The sequence below is a fragment of the Schistocerca americana genome, chromosome 2, assembly GCF_021461395.2.
Source record: "Schistocerca americana isolate TAMUIC-IGC-003095 chromosome 2, iqSchAmer2.1, whole genome shotgun sequence".
NCBI classification, from domain to species: Eukaryota; Metazoa; Arthropoda; class Insecta; order Orthoptera; family Acrididae; genus Schistocerca; species Schistocerca americana.
Genome location: NC_060120.1, coordinates 1,025,867,122 through 1,025,893,435, shown reverse-complemented (window position 1 = coordinate 1,025,893,435; position 26,314 = coordinate 1,025,867,122). Strand labels below are relative to the sequence as shown.

Below are 26,314 nucleotides of genomic sequence, written 5' to 3'. Positions count from 1 at the left end.
TTATTTATTTTTACATCTTGTGGTGCGTATTTTTAAATTATGGAACTATTCACTGAACCCTCTGCCAGGCACTTCAGTGTGAATAGCAGAGTAATCTCATGGCATTTTGCACCATACGATTTTTACTTATATGCAATTTTGTGTACAACTGCAGATCTGAAGATGGCCAATAACTTAAGCAATAAATATAATAAATTATGATCTTTGACAAAGGGTCATCTGTGAATCCAATAAAAGTAGACAGTTACAGCTCACTTGTCTCCGATTTGAGCATTTCAAGTGACAACCGGCTCCAGTTTTCATTGGTTCTTATGCAATGAACATTTGTGATCTATATCAGTGACAAAAATAATGATTCCTGGCAAACAAGAAATGAGATTCATTTCAAGGTTGTTATGTAGTCTGACTTTTTTTCTGTTCCTTTGATAAAAATCAGTAGCAATAGAAACAAACTAGCTTATTCTGTACTTTAGAAGAATGCTTTTATACTGGAGCTATTAACATACCTGTATTGGGGGTGGAGTTCCATCATCAAATTCCAGGTCAGTTACATTGATTCCTTCATTCTGCAACTCTTCAATTTTGTAACTTGGTTCACAAACCCTCACAACATCTTTTACATTGTGTTTTTTCAGCTCCTGCAACATGTTTTTCAATTAAAACATCAGAATCAGTTCTAACTTGCAAACAGTACACCTGCTTCTCTGACAAAGAGGGCAGGGTTCATTAACAATACATTCAGGACAATTCTTTTATGCTGCGAATAGAAACACCTAAAATAGAAAATAATACTCCTAGCTGTTTTAACTACAAATGGTTCCTTCAGTGAGGAAAAAGGATTTGTTGGGAAGGTTCGGAAAATGGGGGTGGGGGTGGGGGGGGGGGGGGAGGGTCTGGTGGAGGGAATGTCAAGTGTGTCAGACAGTTAAGGGGTCGGGCCCCATCTGTTGAGATGTTGATAGCTTCAGCGGGGCGAAGGGGGGAAGAAGCTATCAACATCTCACAACGGATGGGGGCCCCAACCCTTCCCTCATCCTCACAATAGACAAGTCCTGGAGTCCCCTTTCTAACCTTCCCTACTTCCTCCATGAGTAAGAAACTTTTAGTTGCTGAAGTTAATAGGGATGTTACTTTATATTTCAAGAGTGTCAGCAGAAACAGGACCTGTATGTCCTAAAGATGAGTGAAAGGCACACTTTTGCTTTTATTTTAAACAGATTTGTGCAGTGTGTTTTTATAGTTAGGTAACATTTGTATTAATGTATGTAAAATTCAAGGAGGCATATTTAGTATTTCTGTGAACTGCACAAAAGGGCAGAGTATTTACTGACCAGAAATCCCCTACGTACATTCTATACCTTTATATTAACAAATAATGAAACCCAAAGTAAATCTTCATAAATGGTAATAAACAATATAACTGCAGTTAATTCCTTAATGTGTTCTTATATAAATCACGCACAAAAATGAAGGTTAACATTCATCATCATGGTAGTAACAGGATTTCCTTATGGTTGGTAACAATGCACCATATTTATTTACCAAAATATGGTTTTCACTTATGATGCACTGTAATTTTCTGAGTTTTTGTCTTATACACTGTTACACACAGTCACTTTTTAGTTCTATAATTCACGCAGCGAAAAGGGAATGTAGACTCCCTTGATAACAGAGTTGTAACATAGCTCAAGTATCAGATAACGTGAGGCAAACATTGGAAGTGCCTCAATGGTTGGTTGGTTAGTTGGTTTAAGGGACTGAAACAGTGGCATCTTAAGTCCCTTGATGAAGGGTTTGTTCACCTGGAGGCAATGACTTCCACCAGGAGTATGACCAAATGAACAAAGTATGACACAGTGCAAAACACATGGAACTAAAGGCAATCCTGACCCAGAGGTGAAAAACAATTTACAGAGAAATAAAAGTATATGGATTGGATTAGTATGTAGGTTAGAGCAGACAAGTATACTCCCAGGGCTCAGCAGTGCCAAGAGAAACCCCTTCCACATCCAACCCCCACTAACATGATTAAGGGTGAATACAACTACAGAGTAAAGAATGCTTTCTAGCCAAGAGATCCACAACAATAAAAGGGGAAGGCTAAAAATCTAAATGACATCAGTAGGACCATCAATAATAAAACAAGATGAAAGAAATAGTTAAGACCTCCTCTCTCTCCCCCCCCCCCCCCCCCCCCACACACACACACACACACACACACACACACACACACACACACACACACACACCCTCCCTTGACCATCGCACCCTCAATCCATCATAGGCGAAGTGTGATAGAGGATAGCACCCATGAATCAACTGAGTGCTACTACTGAAATGGGGAAACAGGGGGTGGCAGAAAAACAGGCAAACCTCCCAACAGAAATTAGAATAGAGGGAAGGAAGGATGGCCGAAACAGCAGTGAAGGAGATTGGTTGAGGGTTTTGCCTGGGGGGGGGGGGGGCAAAAAAAAAAAAAAAAAAAAAAAGAATCTGCAGTGATGCAAAAATAATGTGTACCAACAGTTATATTGAGCTAAATAATGGAAAATTAGTCTAGTTCTGTAGTGCATGAAGCACCAGTTAAGTCGGCTGCTTAGCAAATAGTAACTGGCAATTTCCTGCTGAGAATGAATGGGTCTGAAGCAATCACCTTTGATTCCATACAGAGTAACAGCTGCTCCAATAGCCTGTCCCAAGTGAAGCAAGAAACTGCTAATTGCCCTATGTTAACTAAACCAGTGCTTCAGACACACAGCTTTCAGTTAACACAATAATATTTATTCCACTTTCACAGCAATGGCATGGAAAACAACAAGCAGGGAGTCTATGTCGTATTGTGTCTGGAAAATATTTCAGCCTCTTCCAACAACAGGTAACTGGCTCCAAAGGTAGAAGCTGTACATTTGATGCAACACTGAAGCACACTGCACCAATACTGGCTAAGTGTAATGGATATTAATTCTAACAAATCAAGTAACCCAGATGGCAGACAGTTCATAGATGGCATGTAAGGGAAATTGCACGCTTGTCTGAAAGTGATTGTTCACAACCCATCTACAAACTTTACAAAGTACTGCTCTTGCAAACATATCAATATGGAGTTGATTAGTGCAAATTGAGTATGGAAATGGCTGCAGATTTGCATTAACTACATGAGAAAAATCTGAATTCTCAGATGTCAAAATTCACCATAAAAATCAAAATTGCAAGAACGGCTTTACAGCCAAAATTGATGACACAATGCAACAAGTAGAAATTCTTCCCATAATCCACCCATAGATTCCACAACATGCCTATAATGAGCAACAATGAAACTTATCCGTTACCTCAAACTTACACATTGTACACACACAGCTATGGATGCACAACTGATTAGAGAACAAGCACATAATGCAGTTCAAATTATTATAGCTAACAGTCTTCTACTACAACCATGGTACAGTCTTAATGCTTGTTCAATGCTATTGAGTAGCTTGTCTATATAGTGAACTGCATTCCTCAAATCTATTTCATTAGATATTGGAACATTATAAATGGTTAAAAGTAAAAATCAGAGTTAAGAGAATTTGATGGTCTTTCGAATGTCACAAGATAAGTAATCATAAGAATCCAATGTTCTTTTTATCAGTACACTCACCTGTATATAGCTCTGTATGTTCTGATCAGTTGGCCGGTCGGTGATGAGGAATTTCATGTTCTTGTATTCGATCTCGCAGGGAGCTGGCCGATTATCCTTGAGACGCATGTTGGCACTCACTGACATTTCACACCAACAGTAACGGAGATTTGAAGAATGAATAAGCAAACAAAAAAGTCAGTTAAAAGCCTAGCCTCTGTACACTGTACTAATGTTCAAAATTTCACTCAAAAATTAAGGGCTGAATGCACTGAAGTTTTTGAATATTTTAAATGGCAGGCAGCAGAAAGCTAAAACAAGTAGTCAAAGTCTTCACAAAGCATGTGCTGATACTGTTGTGACAGATTTCAACTATCCCAGTACACTTCTGAATGAAAGCGGAAAAAAAAATTGAAGCACTTTATGTGGCAGCTCACTTGCTAATGGGATAAACTGAAGCAAATCAGAATATATAGATATTTCACCTGTGTGGTGCACAAACTGGGACTCTGGAAAACACTTAAATTAAGAAACAGAATTTCACTATACAACACACACAGCAGTCCTCTTTTACACCACCAATAACAAAATAGATCATATATATTTTGGATATACACACACGCACAAAAATCGCACAATTTCTAGATGTTTGAACACGCACCGAACTTGGCAACCTGATGGGCCCGGAAAATAAGCCACACTCTGTTCTTTTGGTAACTCCGTCTCCCCTTTTTCCAGCACTGGTCTCGAAGACCCTGATGGTAAACCGACTCCACTATTTAAACCAGTCCTATTCCTATCGTTTTCACTGTGATGACACCTCCAGATGGAATCAGATTTAATGCACCAACTTCAGCCCATTGATAAAAGTTAACAAAGGTGAGTTTTCTTCCAACAGGGCTCACCAGATAGCGTTGACGGTGCGGTTTCCTTATGCTGGTTGATACTAAACAGTGGAATGGGAGAAATTAAACTGTGGCTTGTTTCCACCAAACGCCTCTCACACAATTGTCAGTTTATTTGTGCTGAGCCTGGCAGTATTCTCCGCTATCCAACTGGAACTCCATGAATGTGAGCACGATCTCACCACGAAACTGCAAAAAAATAAAAATGAAATTATTAGATAATAATTGGTCCAATGACGAAAGTGAGAAGCACCATTGTGAAGCGAAGCCTCTACACTACTCTGGTTGCATAGTAACATATTAAAGATATTACACAGCTACAAATGAAGAATAAGTGTCATCATTACTTTACCAAGTGCTATTTCCTTGGTCATACACACTTATAATTTGGGATGAATTGTCAACTTCAAAACAAAATGTACTTATGTCAGAGTTTGTAACAATGAAAAATCGCATAGTAATCTACAAACACAATCTTACAGAAATATATTCTGCTGGACAGTTTTCAATAATGCATGATGCCTGTATGAGCACGTGCTGTGCCTCCTGCAACCTGTATGCAGAAAACAAGCTATTTATGTTCACATTTGTCTCGCACCTTTGCTTGACTGCCTTAGCATGACACTAAAACAGTTCAGAGAAGGTGCTTTTGTATATATGGGAATATTTACTTCTTATTCAAAGCACCTTTGGACCACAAACTCATGCTACTAACTATACTTGACAGTACACTGAAGTGTTTATAGTTTATAGTGAATGATCAGTGAAGCTCCTGAAATCTTTCTAATGAAAACATATTAATGTCCTTTATGAGTTAACAAGAGCTGTTTACTATTGGTTTATTTCAGATACACATTCGTTAATATATTTATATTTTGTCTCTTGCAAATGGTTAATCTGATGACATGACAACAAGAGATGAAAACAGTGCTGAGATAATAAAAACTGTCAAAATTTAGTACAGCTCAGATGTAATGAGCATGTGGTAAAGCTTAGTGTTAAAAATCTGCCAAAATCTGAGCATGTACTTAAACATTTTTATCTACATGGATGCCACAGCTAGAGACTTGTGGAAAAATTTGCAGTTTGGCATAAATCTATGTAATGATTAGTATCTGTCCCCATTTGTAACTTCCATACCTGTAGTCAAGTGTTTAGTTTAATACATTATTAACCTACTTATCATTGGCAGATTTATCCAAGATCCTCCACATACATTAGATGAAACATTTTGCGAAATACAGCAACATTTATGTAGTTGTCACACTTTGAATTTTTTGTTATGAATTAATAGAGGGAAACATTGCACGCGGGAAAAATATATCTATAAACAAAGATGATGTGACTTACCAAACGAAAGCGCTGGCACGTCGATAGACACACAAACTACACACAAAATTCAAGCTTTCGCAACAAACTGTGGCCTCATCAGGAAAGAGGGAAGGAGAGGGAAAGACGAAAGGACGTGGATTTTAAGGGAGAGGGTAAGGAGTCATTCCAATCCCGGGAGCGGAAAGACTTACCTTAGGGGGAAAAAGGACGGGACACACACCCGTGTGTGTGCAAGTGTATACCCGTCCTTTTTCCCCCCTAAGGTAAGTCTTTCCGCTCCCGGGATTGGAATGACTCCTTACCCTCTCCCTTAAAATCCACGTCCTTTCGTCTTTCCCTCTCCTTCCCTCTTTCCTGATGAGGCAACAGTTTGTTGCGAAAGCTTGAATTTTGTGTGTAGTTTGTGTGTCTATCGACGTGCCAGCGCTTTCGTTTGGTAAGTCACATCATCTTTGTTTTTAGATATATTTGAATTTTTTGTAATATATATATATATGCAACAAAATACTTATGAGAGATTTGCCCGTTATCTAATGAATCTCTTCTTTATCTATCTTATGACTTTAATTTTCACAGTCGTGTTCAATATCAGATCAATGAAGACACTGGACTATGTTAAGGACTTTTACCATAACCTTTGTTCAGCATTCACATCTGCTTGCTTCACAATGCCACAATCACATTTTCACCTTCAAACCTAAACTAGACCTCTGAGTAAGATACAGCTCTACGTCAACTCGGCCAAGGTTTCGAGGTGAGAGGGAGGAGCACCATCACATCTATACAAAAAGTCGGCAATGTACTTCTGTGCAACATTTATTGGTGACACAGGGGAGGACCTTGAAGTTAGAATGTAATGCAAGTAGTGTTTTATGGTATTTGTGGTTAGCAATGAGACTGAATTTTGTAGTAACTCAGCTGTTCATGATCACAAAACCAGTATTGGAAATATTTTCCATATAGTTTATTCATTCCATATGGTCTTTAGAATGGATTTATCTAGTCTGGTGTGGGAGTCTAATATAGCTAGTGGGTATCAGGCAGGATATTAAAGAAAATCAAATATTTAGAAAGTAAAGCAGTACTTCATAGGCCTCTTACAATTATATCCGAGTACTTTCAAGGATGTAAATCCCATCTAACTATTAATATAGATATTAGATAAATCCTCACTTTGCCAGTCTATTTACAGCTGGTTGTGGTGTGTGTCAAATTACATTAAGGCTTTGTTTGAAATATCAGACAAAAACAGTTGAGTAGTGTAAGAGGAGGAGCAATGGCCCTTTTCCTTCAAAACAGCTGTGTTTCTGCTAACATACGTATTGGTGCAGTATATACAGTCGTCTAGAATTAACAATCTTTACTTTGAACGGACTAGCACTTCTTGTATTTTGTTTCTAGAATAGAGAATCTGAATTTTTATTGTCCCATAACATACAGAGTTAATCACGAGATTTAATGTACAGGGGACTCATCAATACTGCATTTACAATTTGTGTATATTACAGAAACAATAATTATTGATTTGTAATTTACAGAAACTGTGTGTAGCATAACAGTATTTCTGTAAAAAGAGAGAATAATTATGACCATCCTTTACTAAACATAAAACTTCTAAGCATAATTAAAATAACATTTCAGCCACTTGCTTTCTTGCTCAAATTGTCGTGATCATTAAATTCTTGTAAGGAATAACAATTGTCGTTTTTGCTTTAGTTGACCATCTCCACGCTAGGGATTTTTTTTTAAAGAATGTTGCAAATTTTCATGCCAATGTAATCTGGGGTTTGTGCAAACAGTTTTAATCTATGAGTGGGGAACATGAAATTCTCCTTGTTTCTAGTACTGTATCGATGTTTGAAGTTATTGTCTACGAATAACTTGGCGTTACAAATACAAAAATAATCAGTCCAGAACAATTTTGAAGTAGCAGCCAATAGGTGCAGTTTCTGCCTGTTAGTGTATAACTAGAATCTTTCCACGTCGCTGCAAGTATTTTGAGAACACGATACACGCGCGAATGAATGAACAAGTGAGTGAATGACGAGTACTTTGCATACTACATGTTTAGCGCTAGTCGGACCTCACTTTCGTCCCACGCGTGCCTCAGTTGTGGACTTTGCTGAAAATTGTGCACGGAATTTTGTTTGCGCTATGGCATATTAAATTTGATTACGTTAGGAGTCTCGCGTTAGTGGTTAAATACTGATGTTCAGTACGGCATCGAAGTGGATTTCGTGTGTGTGTGTGTGTGTGTGTGTGTGTGTGTGTGTGTTTTCACTGGTAGTAACTAGTCAAACGAATAGAGGAAAGTGATAAACGATCTCAAATCAGCGAGACCGTATCGTAGTCTCAAATTATGATGTTCAACGAAGAAATTCGGCCACTAGCTGTGGAACTGTATCGGCAGGCAACCCACGGTCCGTCGCAAGTTAGGGAAATGCCGAACTTGCGAAAGTAGTACAGTCGATGATGACTACGGGCCCGAACGAAGCGAGCTCGTCAGAGTGAGCAGGCTGGGCTGGCGGGCGGCGCGCTGAGTCGAGTCGGGCCGGGCGAAGCGCCGGCCTCGGCTATTGATCGTGCCGCCCCGGGCCCGGCGAGCGACCCACGGCCACCCCCTGCACGTGTCGCCACGTGTTGAGTAGGCGCGCTGCTCCCGCGCCTAGCCGAGCCGAGCGGGGCAAGCCACAAGGTCGTCCCGCACGCCAAGTGGCACACCGGAAATCCGTCACACGCCGTCTTACCGATCCGTCTCGCTGCGCGCCCATCCGCGCCTGCTAACTGTCGCACTAGACAGTGCACACGAACTCTGCTAGGTAGCTACGACCCGCAGCACGGCGGGACAGCGCGTATAGGGGCACATACTGTGTGTCCCTTGAGAGTCAGTAGCCGTGCTGGAATGTGTGAACGGACGACACTTCCACCGAGACTTCGAATATCAGGACAAAGAGTTATATTCGTATCGGGAACTTCACGAGAGAGTTTCGCTAGTCTCATCACATAATCGTATGGCAGTTGCGTGCTGTGTAGTCGAAAGGCAACGCAGATATACCAAGTTACCACCACCTATTATATAAACCAACAGATAAGATGCCACCAAAACACACACACACACACACACACACACACACACAACTGTACGATATTGCAACTCCTGCGTTCCGAATTAATTAAGCTTCAATGTTCCTCCGGACAGGCTTGCATGTACGGAGAAACACACTGCGGCGACTACATCTGTTACGAAATACAAGAAATGTATTCGCAGTTTGGGTCTAGCTGTGGATCCGGAAATCCGGTTTACAGTCCTGGTCCGGCAAAAAATTTTCCACTGTCGTCATTCCATTATACAGCTGATGCTTGTCCATATTCGCAACTCCGAATACATTCCATGTATATTGTGAACTATTTGCTGGTTCTCTACATGAAGTCCACACATGTCGTAACTTCCAGTGCCATAGGTCAACTTCCTAAATAGGCAGCCCGCGACGAAACAAGTGGCCGGAAAGAGAAAGCACACCAGAGGTCTGTTTGAGACATCAACGCCGGCACAAAATGCTCAAGATAGCTGCAAACTACTTCACTTAAAGCTTTTCCACGGACGGACAACGGCTCCGGCGATCAAACGACCATGGCAGGAAAGTCGTACCAACATTTTAACTCGTCCTAACAGAAGCACACTTTTTAACTGACAAATTAGCTACCGAAGGCAAAGCCGATTGCCCGAACGCCTCATTAGCCTGCCTGTAACGCTGCACACTGACCAAGGCCGCTTTCCAGGAACGCTAGAAGCAGAGGGGGCAAATAACGGGAACACTCGCCGCCAGATAAGAACGGCAAACAGTATCATTCAACGGCGCGCCACGGCGGCCGAACTAGTTCCGCTGTAGGAGCGCTCAACAGGTATGACGAGCTACAGTAGTGGCTGAAGCAAATATTTGGCCGTGCGTGAGGCGTGTCATGAATGGGAGGAGAAAAGAAGAAGGGCGGAGAGGGGGGAGGGGGTGAGATTTCCTGCTCAACAGCTGCCTGGTTATTACAACAGAAAAAAAAATGGATGTAGAGAATTCCAATTTCACGGCGTTCGAATTTTGCTGAAACAATATTCAATGAGATCTTAACGAGAACCTGGAATATTACTACGAATGTGACTACCGGTAATGAAAAACTATTAAAACAATTGGCTAAATGGGTCTTGCAGGGCTGCAACCAGGATAAAGGTGAAGGATGGTCCGTGTCAATAACCTCGTTCAAGGAAGTTGAAATCTCTGTGACTACTACGGATCAGGGCGTGGTCGGGCGAATCCCTCTAAAGATCCCTTTCGTATATGCTGGAAAGTAACAGGACTACACGTTTGCGAAACCGAACTAGCGCTGGCGCGAGAGTGTTCTGCCCGAAGTGGCTACGGCTGCAGCGGCTAGCACTACCTGTTGGTCTGCGCAGAGACGGCCTCCTCCTGCGGCCTCAGAATCCACCATGGAAGACGAAGACGACGCTCCTGCCGCTGACCGCTCAAGCCTCATCACATGCCTGCTCGCCTTCCGCCCCTCGTCTGTCTCCGCAACCGCCGACACCTCTACCACCATCCACACTCGGCAAGGCCAGCCACCCTACTGACGGACACGACAGACTACTGCCGCCAGCCTCGCCCTGCCTGCGTCACGGGGCCACCGGCTGCCCCCTCCACCTCCCGCCGGCCCCCCACCACCGGACACACGGGCTAGCGCCGCCGCCTCGTCCCTGCTCCCCGCGCCTGGCGCGCGGAGCTACCAACCTGACGGCGCTAAACTGCACTAAATATACTCCGCCGAGCTCTTACCAGTGTCCTGGCCCAAGGCCAAGGGGCCGATCCGGGGACCGATCGTCTACATTTAGACGCTACATGCACACTACAACTCCGTCTGCCTCTTTTCAGCCGACAGCACTTGCCACGCTTTCGACGAAACTAAGCTCGCGTGACATGGAAAAATGCGTTTCTCTTATCTTCTCGAAAAGTCGCAAACATTCCAACTGCTGCTTAAAATGCGCGATGAGTTACCACACTTCGTCACTAAGCGTGGGAAAATACATGTTAATATAGCCTCTAAGGCACCACCACTACACTTTGCTCACAAGTGGTATCATCTGAACGAACGTTACTGTGTCACCAACGAAATACAGAATAATTTGCGTAACATGTCTACTGTTGTCCGGCTAACCTTTCGGCTTCGAAATCGCTGAAACCGGTAACAGATAAGCGCAAATAATAATGGCTTGCGGTCGATTTCGGTGGATAAATAACTGTACAAGGCGATTCGCTTTAGGCAGATGTATACAGACTCCGATACCCATAATATTTGCCGTTCCAGCTAACAAACCCCAAATTAACTTCCACACGCGCACATTCGCTACACAGTATAAAATTCGAAATGTAAACACACTACAGTGCGTCACTATGCATGCAATCTTAAAAACGGTTCGCACAGTCAAGGGCGACCCTCAAACACACAGAAACAAAACATCCGCATATACGAACTACTAAAAGTTATTGACTTCACGTTAAATATTTTGTAAGTTTTAGGAGAAAACGGCGACAATCTGTAAGCTTAGGATTTGTAGTCTAACTCCCTGAAAGCATCCAAGCCACACTTTTGTGCGGTTTATGATCGATTTGAATATCAAATGAATAAAGAGCTACGTTAAATAGCCTACAGAAACATGAGGTTTCACCAAATGTCTCATTCATATGCTGAAGAATTTCTTTTTACGCACAAATCGCTTACATATTTTCGAGAAATTGTCGTGCAGAAGGCAACTGCAATGCTATCAGAGGACGCGCTTTATCGCGCTCAAACCCCAGTTTCCGATTACAGGGGTTTTGCAGAATTGGCAGACCTGTTGACGTCATCGATTGAGGAGCTAATGACGTCACGTCTGCGTCACCGAAAGCGTGACGTCACACAGTGGTACCAACCAACTCCTGTCCCGGGATCGATCCTCTTGAACCGCGCCGACGATTCCTTCCTTTGCTGCTCGCGTGACGTCACAGGCGGAGTCTGAGCTTAAAAATAGCATCCCTGGAAGGAGGTGGAGGCGCGATCCATTACTGGGAGACCAAAATAAATGACGGAGGCCCGCGAAACGGGGTCAGTGAACAGGATGGCGAAGTATGTGTCGCAACAGGGCTGCTCACAACACAGCAACTTGGGCGGGAGGCGTTAACTCAGTGCATAACGCGCAGCGTCGCTGTATCTCGCAGTGGTTAATGTTTCCAAAAAAACTTGACCTTGCTATGAGAGTACGGTGCTCTTGTAGGGGAATTGCGTTGGTACAGAAAACAATATCCAAACCCCGAAACATTTTTCACGAATTCAACAGTTCCAGTTAACTTCTACGTACAAAATGCGTTCTGCAGATGTGCCGAGCTTCTTCACGACGCAAGGCGTGAAATATTCCGCAAAAGTCATTTGCTATTGCTTGGCATAGTGCGGTGTGGCGATAGTTACTGTGGATGACAAAATTTGACAAACTGTACAATTGTCGCAATTTAATCACTGCACTAAACAAATTTCGCAGCGGCTAAATCTTATTTGATGATATAAAACGGTAATGAGTGTATAGGTTCGCTAAAACACTAATTTGTGGAAACATAGATGAAAATCAACTGTAGCGGTTTTATGCAGGGCAACCTTCGAAAGAAGTTACACGTCAAATGAAAAACTAAACTACTTTAACTGAAAACAACTTTGGGTTGCGAAGAAAGACAGCAACACTCCAAAGGAATCAATTCCTGTATGCCAGCAGATTTATGAGTATTACGAGATTTATTTCCAAACGCATTTGGCGATTATGGATGTACATGATTAAGATGTGCGCCAGATAGTAGTGCTGTTTGAACCTTAAAGAAGCTTACCCTGCTTTCTAGAAATAAATTAACGTAAATCTGACTGGTCCGAATTCTAGTTTTCGGTGGATGACACCGAACATAATGACCGCTCAGCTCTCAATAAACGTATAGGCTGATTTTAGCCCAAAGAATTCTCTAGTTCGCTGTGCGATGCAGCAAATAATAATGTCAGATTCAGACAGCAACAATATCCTTCAAACAGAATGGTTTCACAATATGTGACCTAGCGATACGGAGCACTATCGGCACGTAGTGACGGATGAACCAAGTATCAATCTGGAAACCCGTTGGAATTCGGAGTTACATTTGTAATGGGTTTTCCAGCGCATTGGTGAAATAGTTAATGCTTGTCAAATTGTGAAGAGCCTTCAATGAAGTTTAACAGAACTGACGACATGTATCCGGACATAATCTACACAATTTCGCCTACTGGCAAGACTTTAAGGTACGCCTCCACTCCGATAGAGACACATCAAATGACAAAAAAGAAATTCTCTACTAGTTTAGATATTTTAGTTTCACAAACTCTCCCACTAATATCTCGAAACGTCCAGCTGCTTCCCTTCGACGTTAGATTTTCATTATCTCTTGATACAGTACAACGAATTTGGAATGCACAAAATGCATTTTTTATTAGTTTTCACATTCTTTGACAACTCCGTTTCCCTGTTCGTAACAAGAGCGATATGCTGAAACGTCTGGGACAACAGCTGGCATAACATTTTACTACGGATACGAAGCTGGTAGTATTGGTGTTTTTATACAAACGGAGCGAACAGGAAGACCGAAGGCAGGCAACAATCTCGTCGTAGCGGGGTCTGGTGGAACGTCCGAAACTGGACTTCGCGCTGAGGTAAGTTAGATCAGTAATGAGCCAACTTGTGTCAGGAGATGTGAAGAAATCTGAGTAGCAACGAATGACAATATTTGTAAAAAGATAGTCGACCAAATTAGGATAAAATTTGAACACAAGCACGTCGAAAGCAACGCGGAAGTCATGTGGGGTGACTGTTCACAGTACAGGCTGCGCGGTTGACAAATATAAGGCAACATAGACCCTCGTTCCTGATTAGCATCGTAGAGTTCCTCTATACGTACGGTTTCAAAGTTCTGAAAGATAGGAATGGCGACATCACTAGGATTTCGAATGTGCCGAGGACCATGTTTGAAGCGGATTAAAGAATGAAATCTATGAAGAGATGAAAAAATCTCTAAGAGAAAATGAACACAAACTACTCGGGAAAGAACACATGGTATAACACGAAGTCATTGTTTTCAGAAATGGATGCATGTGCCTCCATGGGCGAATTGCCAAATAGGCTAGTTGCAATTCTGCCACAAATCGACAGTTTTAGTGCTATAGAACTGCAAGCTGTGAAGAGCTCTCTCGTGGAGAGAGACACAGAGAGAGAGAGAGAGAGAGAGAGAGAGAGAGAGAGAGATACCGCAACTTCCACTATTTACTAGTATTCACAATCAACGGTGTCCGCTAATGGCCTGTGTGTCACCTCTCCCGCGGTGTGCCGTTTCTATTTGTCCTTTGGCATCTTCTTGTTTACCCACATTCTACGTGGGTTACACATCAACCCTACGCTACCACACCATGTTTACCCCTTCTGACTCAGCATACCGTAGAGTTCTGGCGAAATTTGCTGTGAGTCACTCGTGGGGAAATTGCCACGTGTTATCTTAGTAAGGTATCCTTCGGTACATCCTACATCATCTGACAGTCGGCGATCCCCTTGCTGAAGATTATCAGTTATTCTTAATTTTCTCGATTCTGTACTGCTACCAGTTATCAGGAAGTGTATCAGTCATTTAATTCTTCCGTGAGTTATGGGACACACAGGTACGCTACAGTAATATGCAGTTTTGATCTTGGGGCGTTCATATCCCGCATCTGTCTACTGCTCTAATGCAGCGAAACGCTTTCAGAACCTGGAGATGCGGTGGATTTTAGTTGGTGAAGTGTGTATTTCACGAAGATCATATCAAGTCACCACCTTCGTTCAAAGAATGTCGCAAGTAACTTAGTTTTCTTATACATCATAGACGTCTTACGAACCGTTACAATTCCCCAGAGTAACTCTGCTCGTTTTACATGAGGGTGTGCTGGGACGCACATGCACCAAAAAACTTAATATAATTTAGAAAACATTGGTATGGCACTTGTCAAACCCACTTTTAATTCTATGTTGAAAACTGATATACGGTATTTTACACGTTTCATTGCCACGAGAATAAATGTGATTTGGTATTGATTTGTTATACTTTTTCCACATTTGCGAGTCTGTTAAAATCATTCTACGAACAGGAATTTAACTTTGAATATTCTAGGTTCACATGAAAACACAGTCCTAGTTAGGTTCACGGGACCCATGTCCCACTTAAGTGTCATGTGAAAGTGTATAGTTCGTAATGTAGAAAGACCGTTTTTGACCTTTTATTTTTCAAATATATGAAAAATGAATTTTTCCTCTCGAAAGAGTCTAAGTGAACTGTTCACTAACGGTGTAATAAAAATCGCAACCAAGGGAAGGGGAATGCCGGCCGCGGTGGTCTAGCGGTTCTAGGCGCGCAGTCCGGAACCGCGCGACTGCTACGGTCGCAGGTTCGAATCCTGCCTCTGGCATGGATGTGTGTGATGTCCTTAGGTTAGTTAGGTTTAAGTAGTTCTAAGTTCTAGGGGACTGATGACCACAGATGTTTGGTCCCATAGTGCTCAGAACCATTTGAACCATTTTGAAAGGGGAACTTCAATAAATTGAAAGGCCCGAAAAAAAAAGTACTGCTAATATTTTAGTCGGTTCCCAAAGTAACACGAATATGGAATGTTTGGCTCTGAAAACGAGCGAAATAAAAATTAGTTTCCCCACGTGTTTCTACAGCACCTAATAAATACAATGCTCGGCATAGGAAGATACTTGAGATTAACGTCCGTCGCAAATGCACACCATTGGAGACGCAACCACGTCCGTATTGGGACAAGGGCGAATGAAAATATTTGCTAGCTTCCATTTCATCACTGACACCAATCCAAGACCAAATCAGGAAGCCTAAATAGAGATTTGAATCGTGCTCTTTCTGAGTCCAGTGTCTGAAATACTCGGGCGCCTCTCTGTCATTCAGAGAGTGGAGAGAACGCTCGCAGACGGAAAAATCTGTAGACGAGCTTCAATAGAAACACTTCACGATCCACGCATATCGGGCCTGGCAGCGAGAGGGCCAGTAACTCTGCAGAAGGCATTTTTGTCATCCCGCGATGACTTAACACGATTTCGTACGAGCTTTCGTCGAAATCGAGTTTCCTGTAGCACACCGTCCAGGATTTACATCTGCCACAGCTGAACTTAACGTCGGGAGAAAAATCCAAATGCTTTTGAGTGCAGTATTCTGATGTCCAGGAATCTATGGAAAGGCATGGACCCCAGCTACGCTCGTTAGTCGTTCTGCTTTAGAGCTAGCTTTGAGGTTGATGAATATAGTGTGTGGTTATCGATCTTTTGCTTAAGTGAATTTTGCGTTTCGTCTAGCAGCGTCAATTATCTCATTGTTCAATGTTTCAGTAGTTTAACAACGTGCAACATTCGCAGTCATTATGGAGAATTTTAGTTCAGAAGTAGGACGAAAACTGACGAAAGACATTTCTGTGGGAAACGAAATATCACATTAGAAATGACAAATACATTAGTATAATCGAACGAGAGGCACGTATTACGTATATTTAACATATTCTTTCAGAAGAAAACCAAGAGAAACCGGAGTTCTGAAGGACCAAATGGAATAAAAAAATACAAAGCAATTTCACACGATGCAACACTACTATAATCGATCATAGATTTCAGTGGCGCAGAGTAAAAATGGATAAAACTAGAAACAAATATATTCATCGGGCAGGAAGAAAGAGACGTGGATGAGAATTTTTTTCAATTGTTGTTAAGGTACGCAATAATCTGTAAAATAAGGAGCATCCATCCATCTACACGAAAGGACCACTTATTTAACGAAAGCACTAGAGACAGGAATATAATGCTGTGCTGTAAAATATACTGCATTAAACAATCCCGAAACGTCTTCGAGATCATATGAGAAGCTTCAATGAAAATTTGGCGAGAAGAAAGCTTGAAAACAATAGTGAATATTAAGATAAAAATATTGTGTGTCATATACGGCACGGCAGTTAACAATAGTGAGAATATTTTATCAGAATTCGCCGAGTTCTTTAACCTTTCCTACGGTTGGAGAGATTAGGTAGAAAAGTAGTTAAAAGTGAAATGAGTTACCTTCTGGAAGAATATGCATTTTATTGCTTGCCTCTAGTGTTGATAAATTTCACAGGTAATGGAAGATCTACACGGAGGAAGTTCGAAAGTAGACCGGAATATCAACTGGAGCCACGAAAACAGTTCGTTTCTTTTTGTATTTGCGACAGTTGTAGGCAAGTGGAGAAATTAAAAATAAACTGGGCTGCAGTGCTTTTGGTGAACTATTGTAAATATGATTTTCCAACCTAGGTTTTTGATGTCTAAGAGAATATTTAGAATCAACACACATTACAGTTTTATGTTATGGCAGTCAGTCACAGTAGGTCTGATAACGCAATAAACCACGGAAACCTGGGGGTCGCTTAGCAACCAATTTAAGTGCTTGTTAGAAATTACGAGGAGGATGATTTTAGCGAAGTGAATGGATGGAAGATCGACCAACAAAGCTATTTATTGGATTCCAAGCGAAGAAAAAAGGCCGCCAGTATCACGTATTGGATGTCAAACGGTGGATGCAAGTGTGACCATTCGAGAGTACTGTTGCAGTATTTGGAGAGGTTATCGACAAGGCTTTAAAACAGACATTCAACGAATTTAAGACTAAGCTCATGCAAAGGTATAAAAGAAATGTTAGAGGAACATAAATGGGAAGCCCGTGAAGGACGATGCAGTTCCCGCGAAACCCTGTTGGATAAATTTAGATCATGTAATGCTGTGATCAAGATTCGCGTAAGAGTCGTAACTATTGACTTTTCACGCGCAGGAACACATTCACTTTCAGACACAGTTTTCTCGCCTGTCAGCAGGGCAGTTCTCCTCGATGGAAAGAAATGTGGCATTTATGGCGCATTTTGTCGCAACCAGAGTATTCCTTGTCACGGATCACTTGTGTCTCCACTGTATGAAATGACATTGACAAAATTCCTTGATAAATGGAAAGTAGTGCCGACCTGTACGACAGGGCCAACCCTTCAGCCTTCTATGTCTACCTCCACCTCGTGGCTTAAATCTGTCAGTTATTGCATGTCACAGTCGACGCTACTCAGCCGTAATGGTACAGGCACGAAGAGTCTTCATTTGCCTTCGGACTGTAGCAAAGAAAATTCTTAGGAAACCAATGTGTACGTATTTGGCTTTTGCTTACCAGAGACCGCTTCTCTCTCTCTCTCTCTCTCTCTCTCTCTCTCTCTCTCTCTCTCTCTCTCTCTCTCTGTGTGTGTGTGTGTGTGTGTGTGTGTGTGTGTGTGTGTGTGTGTGTGTGTGTGTGGTCGTCGTCCCGCATAGTAAGTGAAACTCATTAACGTACAATAACCCTAACGAAAAGTAGCCGTGCATCAAACTGAAGATGTCTGATAGAGAAATGTAAGCACGTTCTTCGGATATGTACAGCCTCTTCCTTCAAGTTGTTACGTACCCAAGCGCCCCTATGGGATTGTAAAACATCTTATACAATTAAATACTGGTAATTGCGGAAAGTAAAAATTTACGTTGCATGTTTTATAAACCCCAATGCACTTTCCATAACATATATCTGAACAACAGAGTTCCTTCAAACGGGAAGCATTCATTCGCAGAATGTCACCAATACGCTTTTTCCTCTTTCTTTATGACTGTCTCAAAAGAAATACAGCTAATGAAAACCAATATGGTTGCTCATCATTGCAGCATCCAGTTAACATTGCTGCCTAAGTTTTACTATTACTATGACTTCAGCGAAAAAAATGTTCGTTTAATCTGCATGTTCCACAGATACCACTGACTCAGCTGGCGACATAGGGAGCGTCTCAGCAGTGCAAGAGCCGACCAAGAATTGGTTCCAACAAAGCGCTATTACAAACTTCACGGATTCTATCACTGATACTAAATTCTTCCACTGTCTCCGACAAAACTGCAAACACAACCGAATAACTGAAATGAGCTATATTAATTTGACGAAAACAACATTGTAACAGCGTCAGCTGGAATGAAAACTGCTCGAATAAGGGCGCGAGGTGGACCAAAGCGTTAATGACTTGCAGAATTTGTGAAATACTTTCTCTTGAAGAAACCATCAATTCTTCTGAAATTGAAATAATTTGCTTGTCTGTAAATGAACATCAGATCTACCGATTTCCGTCCCATAGGCGTAATTCCCTCGTGGTGCCTCTTTCTTTGTGTGGCTCCAATTATTATTACTGTTGCTGCTATTATTATTATTATTATTATTATATTATCATTATTATTATTATTATTATGGGACTGCAGTTACTGCAGAGTACGAGAAAGACAAGGATCATTATCTAAGACAGCTCAGTTGTCCTACGCCATATTGACAATGACTCGAATGTACACGGGCCCTAACAGCGAACCTCTGAACAAAGGAGGAAGCTGAGTGAGTAGCTACGGAACAGGGCTGTGGATACTTTGGGAATGCTCTCTGCTGAGCAGCGCAGCGCAGCGCCTCCTTGTCCAGGCATTAGCCCCTCAGACTACACAAAGCACTGGCTAACGAGCCCAGGTGCCCAGAACAATGCGAGAGGCGGCGCCGTGACGTCACAGCCTGCGTCACTGTCCGTTCCGATCCTGCCGCCACAGTAGGCTGCTAACAGCCTTTCGGTTCTGCTTTCGCCGCCGGGATCTGCCATTCGGGCAGCCAGTCCTGAAAGTGTTGGATTTCAGTCTCCAAACTGTAAAGCGGTTCCCTCTCTGATGACTGAACTTGGACCGAAGTCAGCGCGGCTGCTGCTTCTGATACAGGAGATGCACGACCATCACAGCTCGAACTGTATATTTAGAACAAGCACTCTTATTAAACAAGAACTACCATCCACACCAATGACAGGACTATTTTGCTACTGTTGAAGATAGCTTTCCGTGAGTTAGGAAAAAGAGTTTTCCGTTTTAACAATAACGATTCTCATCACTAGATAGTTACGATACAAAATTACACGTAATTTTTTTTTCTTCGTTTGTGTGGCCATATTGTCCGTAGTTGCTTTTCAATTTTTGAGGTTATTTTCGCTCTGTCGTTGCAAGTACAAAAAAAAAGTGTATTTTTTCACAAGACGCGCTTTGCTTTATTGAGGTAAAGCATAACCAGTGGTGGTGATTTCCGTTGATTTCTCGCCTACATCGGGAAATGCGGTCTGCTAGCACATCGTTGATGGTTTTCTTCATTAGACACACAGTTGTAGTCTAATTTTTAGTTGCTCTGCGGAACTAGGCATATTTTATGTTTTACATAGCACACTATTTCGCACACCACTGTTTCCTGTTTGTTTTTAGAAGTATAAAAACGAACAGGAAACACTTGTCTGCGAAAAAGTGAGCTGTGTAAAACAAAAAATGCATAGTTCAGAACGACGAAAAACTGCACTGTCAGTGTCTAAAGAAGGAAAGCATTAGTGATGCACTAGCAGACGGCATTTTCCGATGTAAGCGAGATTATGCTTTACCTCAACAAAGCTAAACGGGTCTGGTGGAAGAAACCACGCGTTTTTATAGTTGCAACGTCAAAACGAAAATACCCTCAAGACACGTATTTTTCTTTCATTTCTTCTTCTTTGATTGCATTCTGTGCAATTTATGTTCGAGCATGCAGTAATGAAAATATATTGTTCTGAATGTTTCTCCAAAATAAATTTGATCCTGGGAAATTCTGTAGGTGTGTGAAACTAGCGTTGGAATCCAGTGTTTACGAACTGCATTCTAAGATATTTTGAAGACAAATACAATAACTGCATATTTGGACCCTCATCCATGTTTTATGCGAGATTCCAACTCACTAGCGTTGGAATTATTGATAAATGAACAGGAAAGTTTGCGAGATCACTCTTAACATCTTTGAGTTACTTCTACTTCACGTAATGATCGGCTGATAATCTGATTCTCTTCGGGTGTATTGCAGAGCGGCGGGTGGGGGCAAAATTTTACTAAGGCTCAAATTATGTCCGTCGGGCCATACTAATTGTCTGTATGTCCATCTTTACAGATATGGCTGCGGAACTCGGCTGTTCGACACAGGATGTCAACTCAACACCTTTCAACCGTCTACTTTCCGAACTTGCTTTATTTGGCTACCAGTTTCAGCCATCACTTTAAGTGATTACTGTAGCAACCAGAAATCCACTAATACCAGTATCCGAATGCTGCCCATTGTTGTGACCAGAACCGAGATGCAATCTCCCTACACGGCGGTCAGGGTCTGAAGATGGCGTAGTGTAAGTAGGCTGTTTAGGTTTTTATGTTGGTAACGCAACGTAGCGCTCTGTATGAAAATCACTGACTGTGCTGTGTGCAGTATGTGGCTGGTTGGCATTGTTGGAATATTCGCTATTGTAGTGTTGGGCAGTTGGATGTGAACAGCGCGTAGCGTTGTGCAGTTGGAGGTGAGCCGCCAGCAATGGTGAATGTGGGGAAGGACGGAGGGGAGGGAGGGAGGGGGGAGAGAGAGAGAGAGAGAGAGAGAGAGAGAGAGAGAGAGAGAGAGAGAGAGAGAGAGAGAGAGAGGTTACTATAAGGGGACGATCTGGACGTGTGTCCGCTAGAAAAAGGAAATTTGTAAAGATGGATGTCATGAATTTTTTTCTAATAAAATAATAGCTCTGGCATCTCTATCTGCCCAACACTACAATAGCGAATATTCCAACAATGCCAACCAGTCACAGACTCCACACAGCACAGTCAGTGATTTTCATACAGAGCGCTACGTTGCGTTACCTACATAAAAACCTAAATAGCCTACTTACAGTTAGTCAATCGCCGAAACTGGTAGCCAAATAAAATAAGTTTGGAAACTGGATCGCTGAAATATGTTTGATTCGACATGCTATACTCACTTTCGGTGTAACATTCTTTAGTACACTTACTTGACCGTTATCCTTTAAGGACGATTTGCAGATTGGTGAGTTCTACTTTATAGGGCATTTGTCATGCTCTGTTCTCTCTAGTTCACTTCTCTCCTAGATTAAGGGAAAAAACCCTACTCTCGATTGTTCGTAGTGTCGGCTTCCACGGGTCCGTCTTTTCTGATACCGCCTCATTTCTTATGTCTTGGGATTCACAGCGTCCGCTTTATTCCAGTTCCCAATTACAAAAGCCCCAAACAACTGATCTATTACGAGTACTTAGAAGCGTGCATGTTTGAGATGTTTCGCAGACAGTCTTCGATAGTCACTGCTAACCAGTTCATGAAATGGCCATTATCTGCCTTTGCACCAGAGACAATGCGGCTCGGGGATCGGTGAATGTCGGCTCACCTGCTGCGATGTAATGTTCCATCCGCCTGGCACGCAATCTCGTGAGCCATTCAGACCAGCTCAAGTTCAGTCGTCTCGCCTCACGCAAATTCTACACCGCGCATAAATAAAGGTCAGGGTATTAGCACTCGCTGGCCGAGGAGGAGATTTATTGAGCCGGCATCCCGCTAAACCGGCAGCAGTACGGCGAAGTAACTTTCGTCGCGAAACGTTGGTCAGCTCTCGCCGGCCGGGCTATGCACTTCCTGAGTGGCGAACTCCGCGCCCGGGCTGCATACAAAATTAGCCTCAGCTTCTGCCAGCTCTAGGTCTGCAAAGCCGCGCCCCGCCTTCAGGCTCACCACAGCGAATCGAAGCTTAACTGCTGTTCTGCGAAGCCCTCTCCATCTTCAAACATGTACGCTAAAACGTACTAAAAACAAACAGGGCCGTATTTAGGATCTACAGACACCTAGGCTGAATCTTCCCCATCAGGGAAGTGTGTGTGGCACCTGACCGGCAAAAAAGCGTTTTTGAGCGATTTTCGAATAATAATCGAGCATTTAAGATTTGTTACTTAACTATATACACTGAAGCGCCAAAGAAACTGGTATAGACATGCATATTCAAGCGCCAAAGAAACTGGTATAGAAATGCATATTCAAATACAACAGGCAGTATACTGCGCTGCGACCGGCAGCGCATATAAAAGTGTCCGGCGCAGTTATAAGATCAGTTACAGCTGTTACAATGGCAGGTTATCAAGATTTAAGTAAGTTTGAACGCGGTATTATAGTCGGCGCACGAGCGATGGGACACAGCATCTCCGAGGTAGCGATGAAGTGGGGATTTTCCAGTACGACTGTTTCATGAGTGTATTGTGAATATCAGGAATCCGGAAAACATCAAATCTCAGACATCGCTGCGGCCGGGAAAAGATCCACCACGAACGGGACCAACGACGACTGAAGAGAATCGTTCAACCTGACAGAACTGCAATCCTTCCGCAAATTGCTGCAATTTCAATGCTGGGCCATCAACAAGTGTCAGCGTGCGACCCATTCAACGAAACATCATCGATATGGGCTTTCCGAGCCGAAGACCCATTTGTGTACCCTTGATGACTACAGCGAACATAGCTTTACGCCTCGCCTGACCCCATCAACACCGACTTGGACTGTTGATGACGAAACATGCTGCCTGGTCGGACGAGTCTCGTTTCGAACTGTATCGAGCGGATGGACGTGTACGGATATGGAGACAACCTCATGAATCCGTGGACCCTGCATGTCAGCATGGGACTGTTCAAGCTGGTGGACGCTCTGTATTGATGTCGGGAGTGTGCAGTTGGAGCGATATGGGACCTCTAATACGTCTAGATACGACTGACAGGTGACATGTGCGTAAGCATTCTGTATGATCACCTGCATCTGTTCGTGACCATTGTGCAATCCGACGGACTTGGGCAATTCCAGCAGGACAATGCGACACCCCTCGCGTCCAGGATTGCTACATAGTGGTTCCAGGAACCCTCTTCTGAGTTGAAACACTTCTGCTGACCACCAAACTCCCCAGATATGAACATTATCTAGCATATCCGGGATGCCTTGCAACGTGCTGTTCGGAACAGCTCTCCAGCCCCTCATACTCTTGCGGATTTATGGACAGCCCTGCAGGATTCACGGTTCAGTTCCCTCCAGCACTATTTCAGACATTAGTCAAGTCCATGCCACGTCGTGTTGCGGCAGTTCTGTGTGCTAGTGGGGCTCTACACGATATTAGGCAGGTGTACCAGTTTCTTTGGCTCTTCAGTGTGAAATGTTCCTGCAGAATTTATAATTGCCGCGATGGTTTTCTTTCCTATTATGTCGTCGTCGTTCGCCTACAAAAGCGCCTGAAACCGACATAATGGTCTAATATGGATCTTGACAAACTTTTTGAAGTTGTTTCCAATTGGTGGTAGTACAAAGGATACTACGAAAGTTTTGCAGTACGGCGCCACAGTAAGTTGGAGGAGACTGATTGTCGCTGTGTTCTGAAAATACTTAATACTTGCATTGTAGCCGCTGTGCCACGTCTGTAGGCGCAGGGGTTCACTAAAAGGGTTAGTTTGAAGTGCTTGCTATGGCATCGTGGTTACGAAGTGAGATTCGGGCAGACGGAGACAGGCGAGTGACCTATAAGCACATAAAGGATGCCTTAGGACTGAATGCACCAGCAATTCGTTCGTATCTACATGATCATTTGCGAGCATATGACACGACGTGTGACTTGGTGCCTGGAGATGTTAAAGAAGTTTTCTACGGGGTAGTCTCAGACTGTGAATAACATCGTGACAGGTGACGAGACTTGGCTGTACTTTTATCATGCGCCGACTACGTTTCAAAAGAAAGTTTGAGTCTTTGGAGATGACGACACTCCCGTAGATGTCAGAAAACCCCGATGAGTAAAGAGGAAAATGGATTTTTTTTCCAAATCGAGTGGAATTGTGGAGGGCGTTATTTTGGACACACGGAAGACAGTTACAGCTAAGTAGTACACTGAGCAGTGCCTGCCCAAAGTCATCCAATCTTTGAAGAACCTGCGACCAAATTCAAGAATTGACATTCGGTTCCTCCATCACGACAACCCTCCTACTCACCGTGACGAAGCATGCACCTAATATTTTCGGGGTACAGGACAAACTTTTTGAGCAACCTACTTACTGTCCAAACCTTGCTCCTTGTGACTTTGCACTGTTCGCACATGTAAAAATGAAGCTGAAAGGAAAACAGTTTTCAAGTGATGAGAACCTCCAGAAGGCTTGGGACAATGGTTTCGGAGGATGGAGAGATGTATTCAATGCGGTGGAAATTACTTCGAAAAAATTAAATAATGCTGTACTACAGAACTTTCCTAGTATCCTCTGTATAGCTATCACACAAAAACATTTTTTACTAGAAACACTTTCATGTTTGACATTTCTTTATCTGATTTGTATTTGCACAGATGCATATCATTATAGGCCCATATAGCTGACAATCTGCTGTAGAACTATGGAACATTGTTTTTGCTCAAGAATGTCAAGGTTTTTGGAGAAGGAAAATCTCTTCTATAAAAATCAACATGGGTTTCGCAATCAGAGATCTTGCTAAACTCAGTCCGCTCTGTTCTTCCACGATACCCATGACGCTATAGACAACGGCGCTGAGGTTGGCGCCGGGTTCCTCGACTTCATTAAGACATTTGACACCGTCCCGCGCTGCCGTTTAGCGGGAAAAATATGAACGTATCGAGTAGCGGACCGGATTTGCGCGTGGATTCTAGAGTTCCTTGCAGATAGAACTCAAAAGGATGCTCTTAGCCGAACAAAAGCGACAAACGTTAAGCTAATTTTCGGAATACCTGACGGAAGTGTGGTAGGACCGGTAACTGTTTACTATGTATATAAATGATACAGCAGAAACTGCCAGATGCTCTTTGAGACTGTTGGCAGATGATGCGTTTGTCTGCAAGAGAGTAGCAACGCCCGGAGACAGTAACGATTTTCACAATGACCTCCAGAGAATTGGTGAATTGTGCAGCAAATAGTAGGAATAACAGACGCCAGACAGATTCACAGGAAGGATCTCGAGGAAATTTAACTCATCCACGAAGGAAGTGGGTTACAATCCGCTCGTGTGACCGATTCTTCAGTATCGTTCATCAGTCGGACCCTTACGAGGTAGGACAAACAAGACAGAGAGGAGATCCAACGAAGAGCGGCGCGTTTCGTCATAAGATCGTTGCATAGATGCTCAACAACCTCTAGCGGCAGATGCTGTAAGTGAGGCTTTGTGCATGACGGAGAGGTTTACTTTTAGAATTTCGAGAGAGCACTTTCTGGGAAGAGTTGGGCAACATTACTTCCTCCCACATACATCTCGAGAAGTAACCACGCTAGAAAAAATTCGAGAAATTAGATCTAATACAGAGGCTTACCGCCAAAGCTTTCTTCCCACTTGCCATTCGCGAGAGGAACACGGGAGTGGTTTGATGGTTCAAATAGCTCTAAGCACTATGGGACTTAACATCTGAGGTCATCAATCCCCTAGACGTAGAACTACTTAAA

General features: G+C 42.8%; 1 protein-coding gene across 4 annotated transcripts in view; it reads right to left on the bottom strand.

The window, feature by feature from the left end:
* LOC124596407 (PRL-1 phosphatase) overlaps positions 1-26,314 on the bottom strand; it is a 627,938-nt gene that overhangs the window by 8,472 nt on the left and 593,152 nt on the right. For 3 of the 4 annotated variants that reach the window (XM_047135537.1, XM_047135539.1, XM_047135538.1), the window contains 2 exons: positions 3,641-4,713; positions 507-638 (listed from right to left, as the gene is read on the bottom strand). In XM_047135537.1, the coding sequence (XP_046991493.1) occupies positions 507-638; positions 3,641-3,766 (258 nt within the window). In that variant the 5' untranslated portion in view covers positions 3,767-4,713. Of the gene's footprint in view, positions 1-506; positions 639-3,640; positions 4,714-10,284; positions 10,486-26,314 lie in introns of those variants that run through there. The other variant, XM_047135536.1, reaches the window with a different exon arrangement.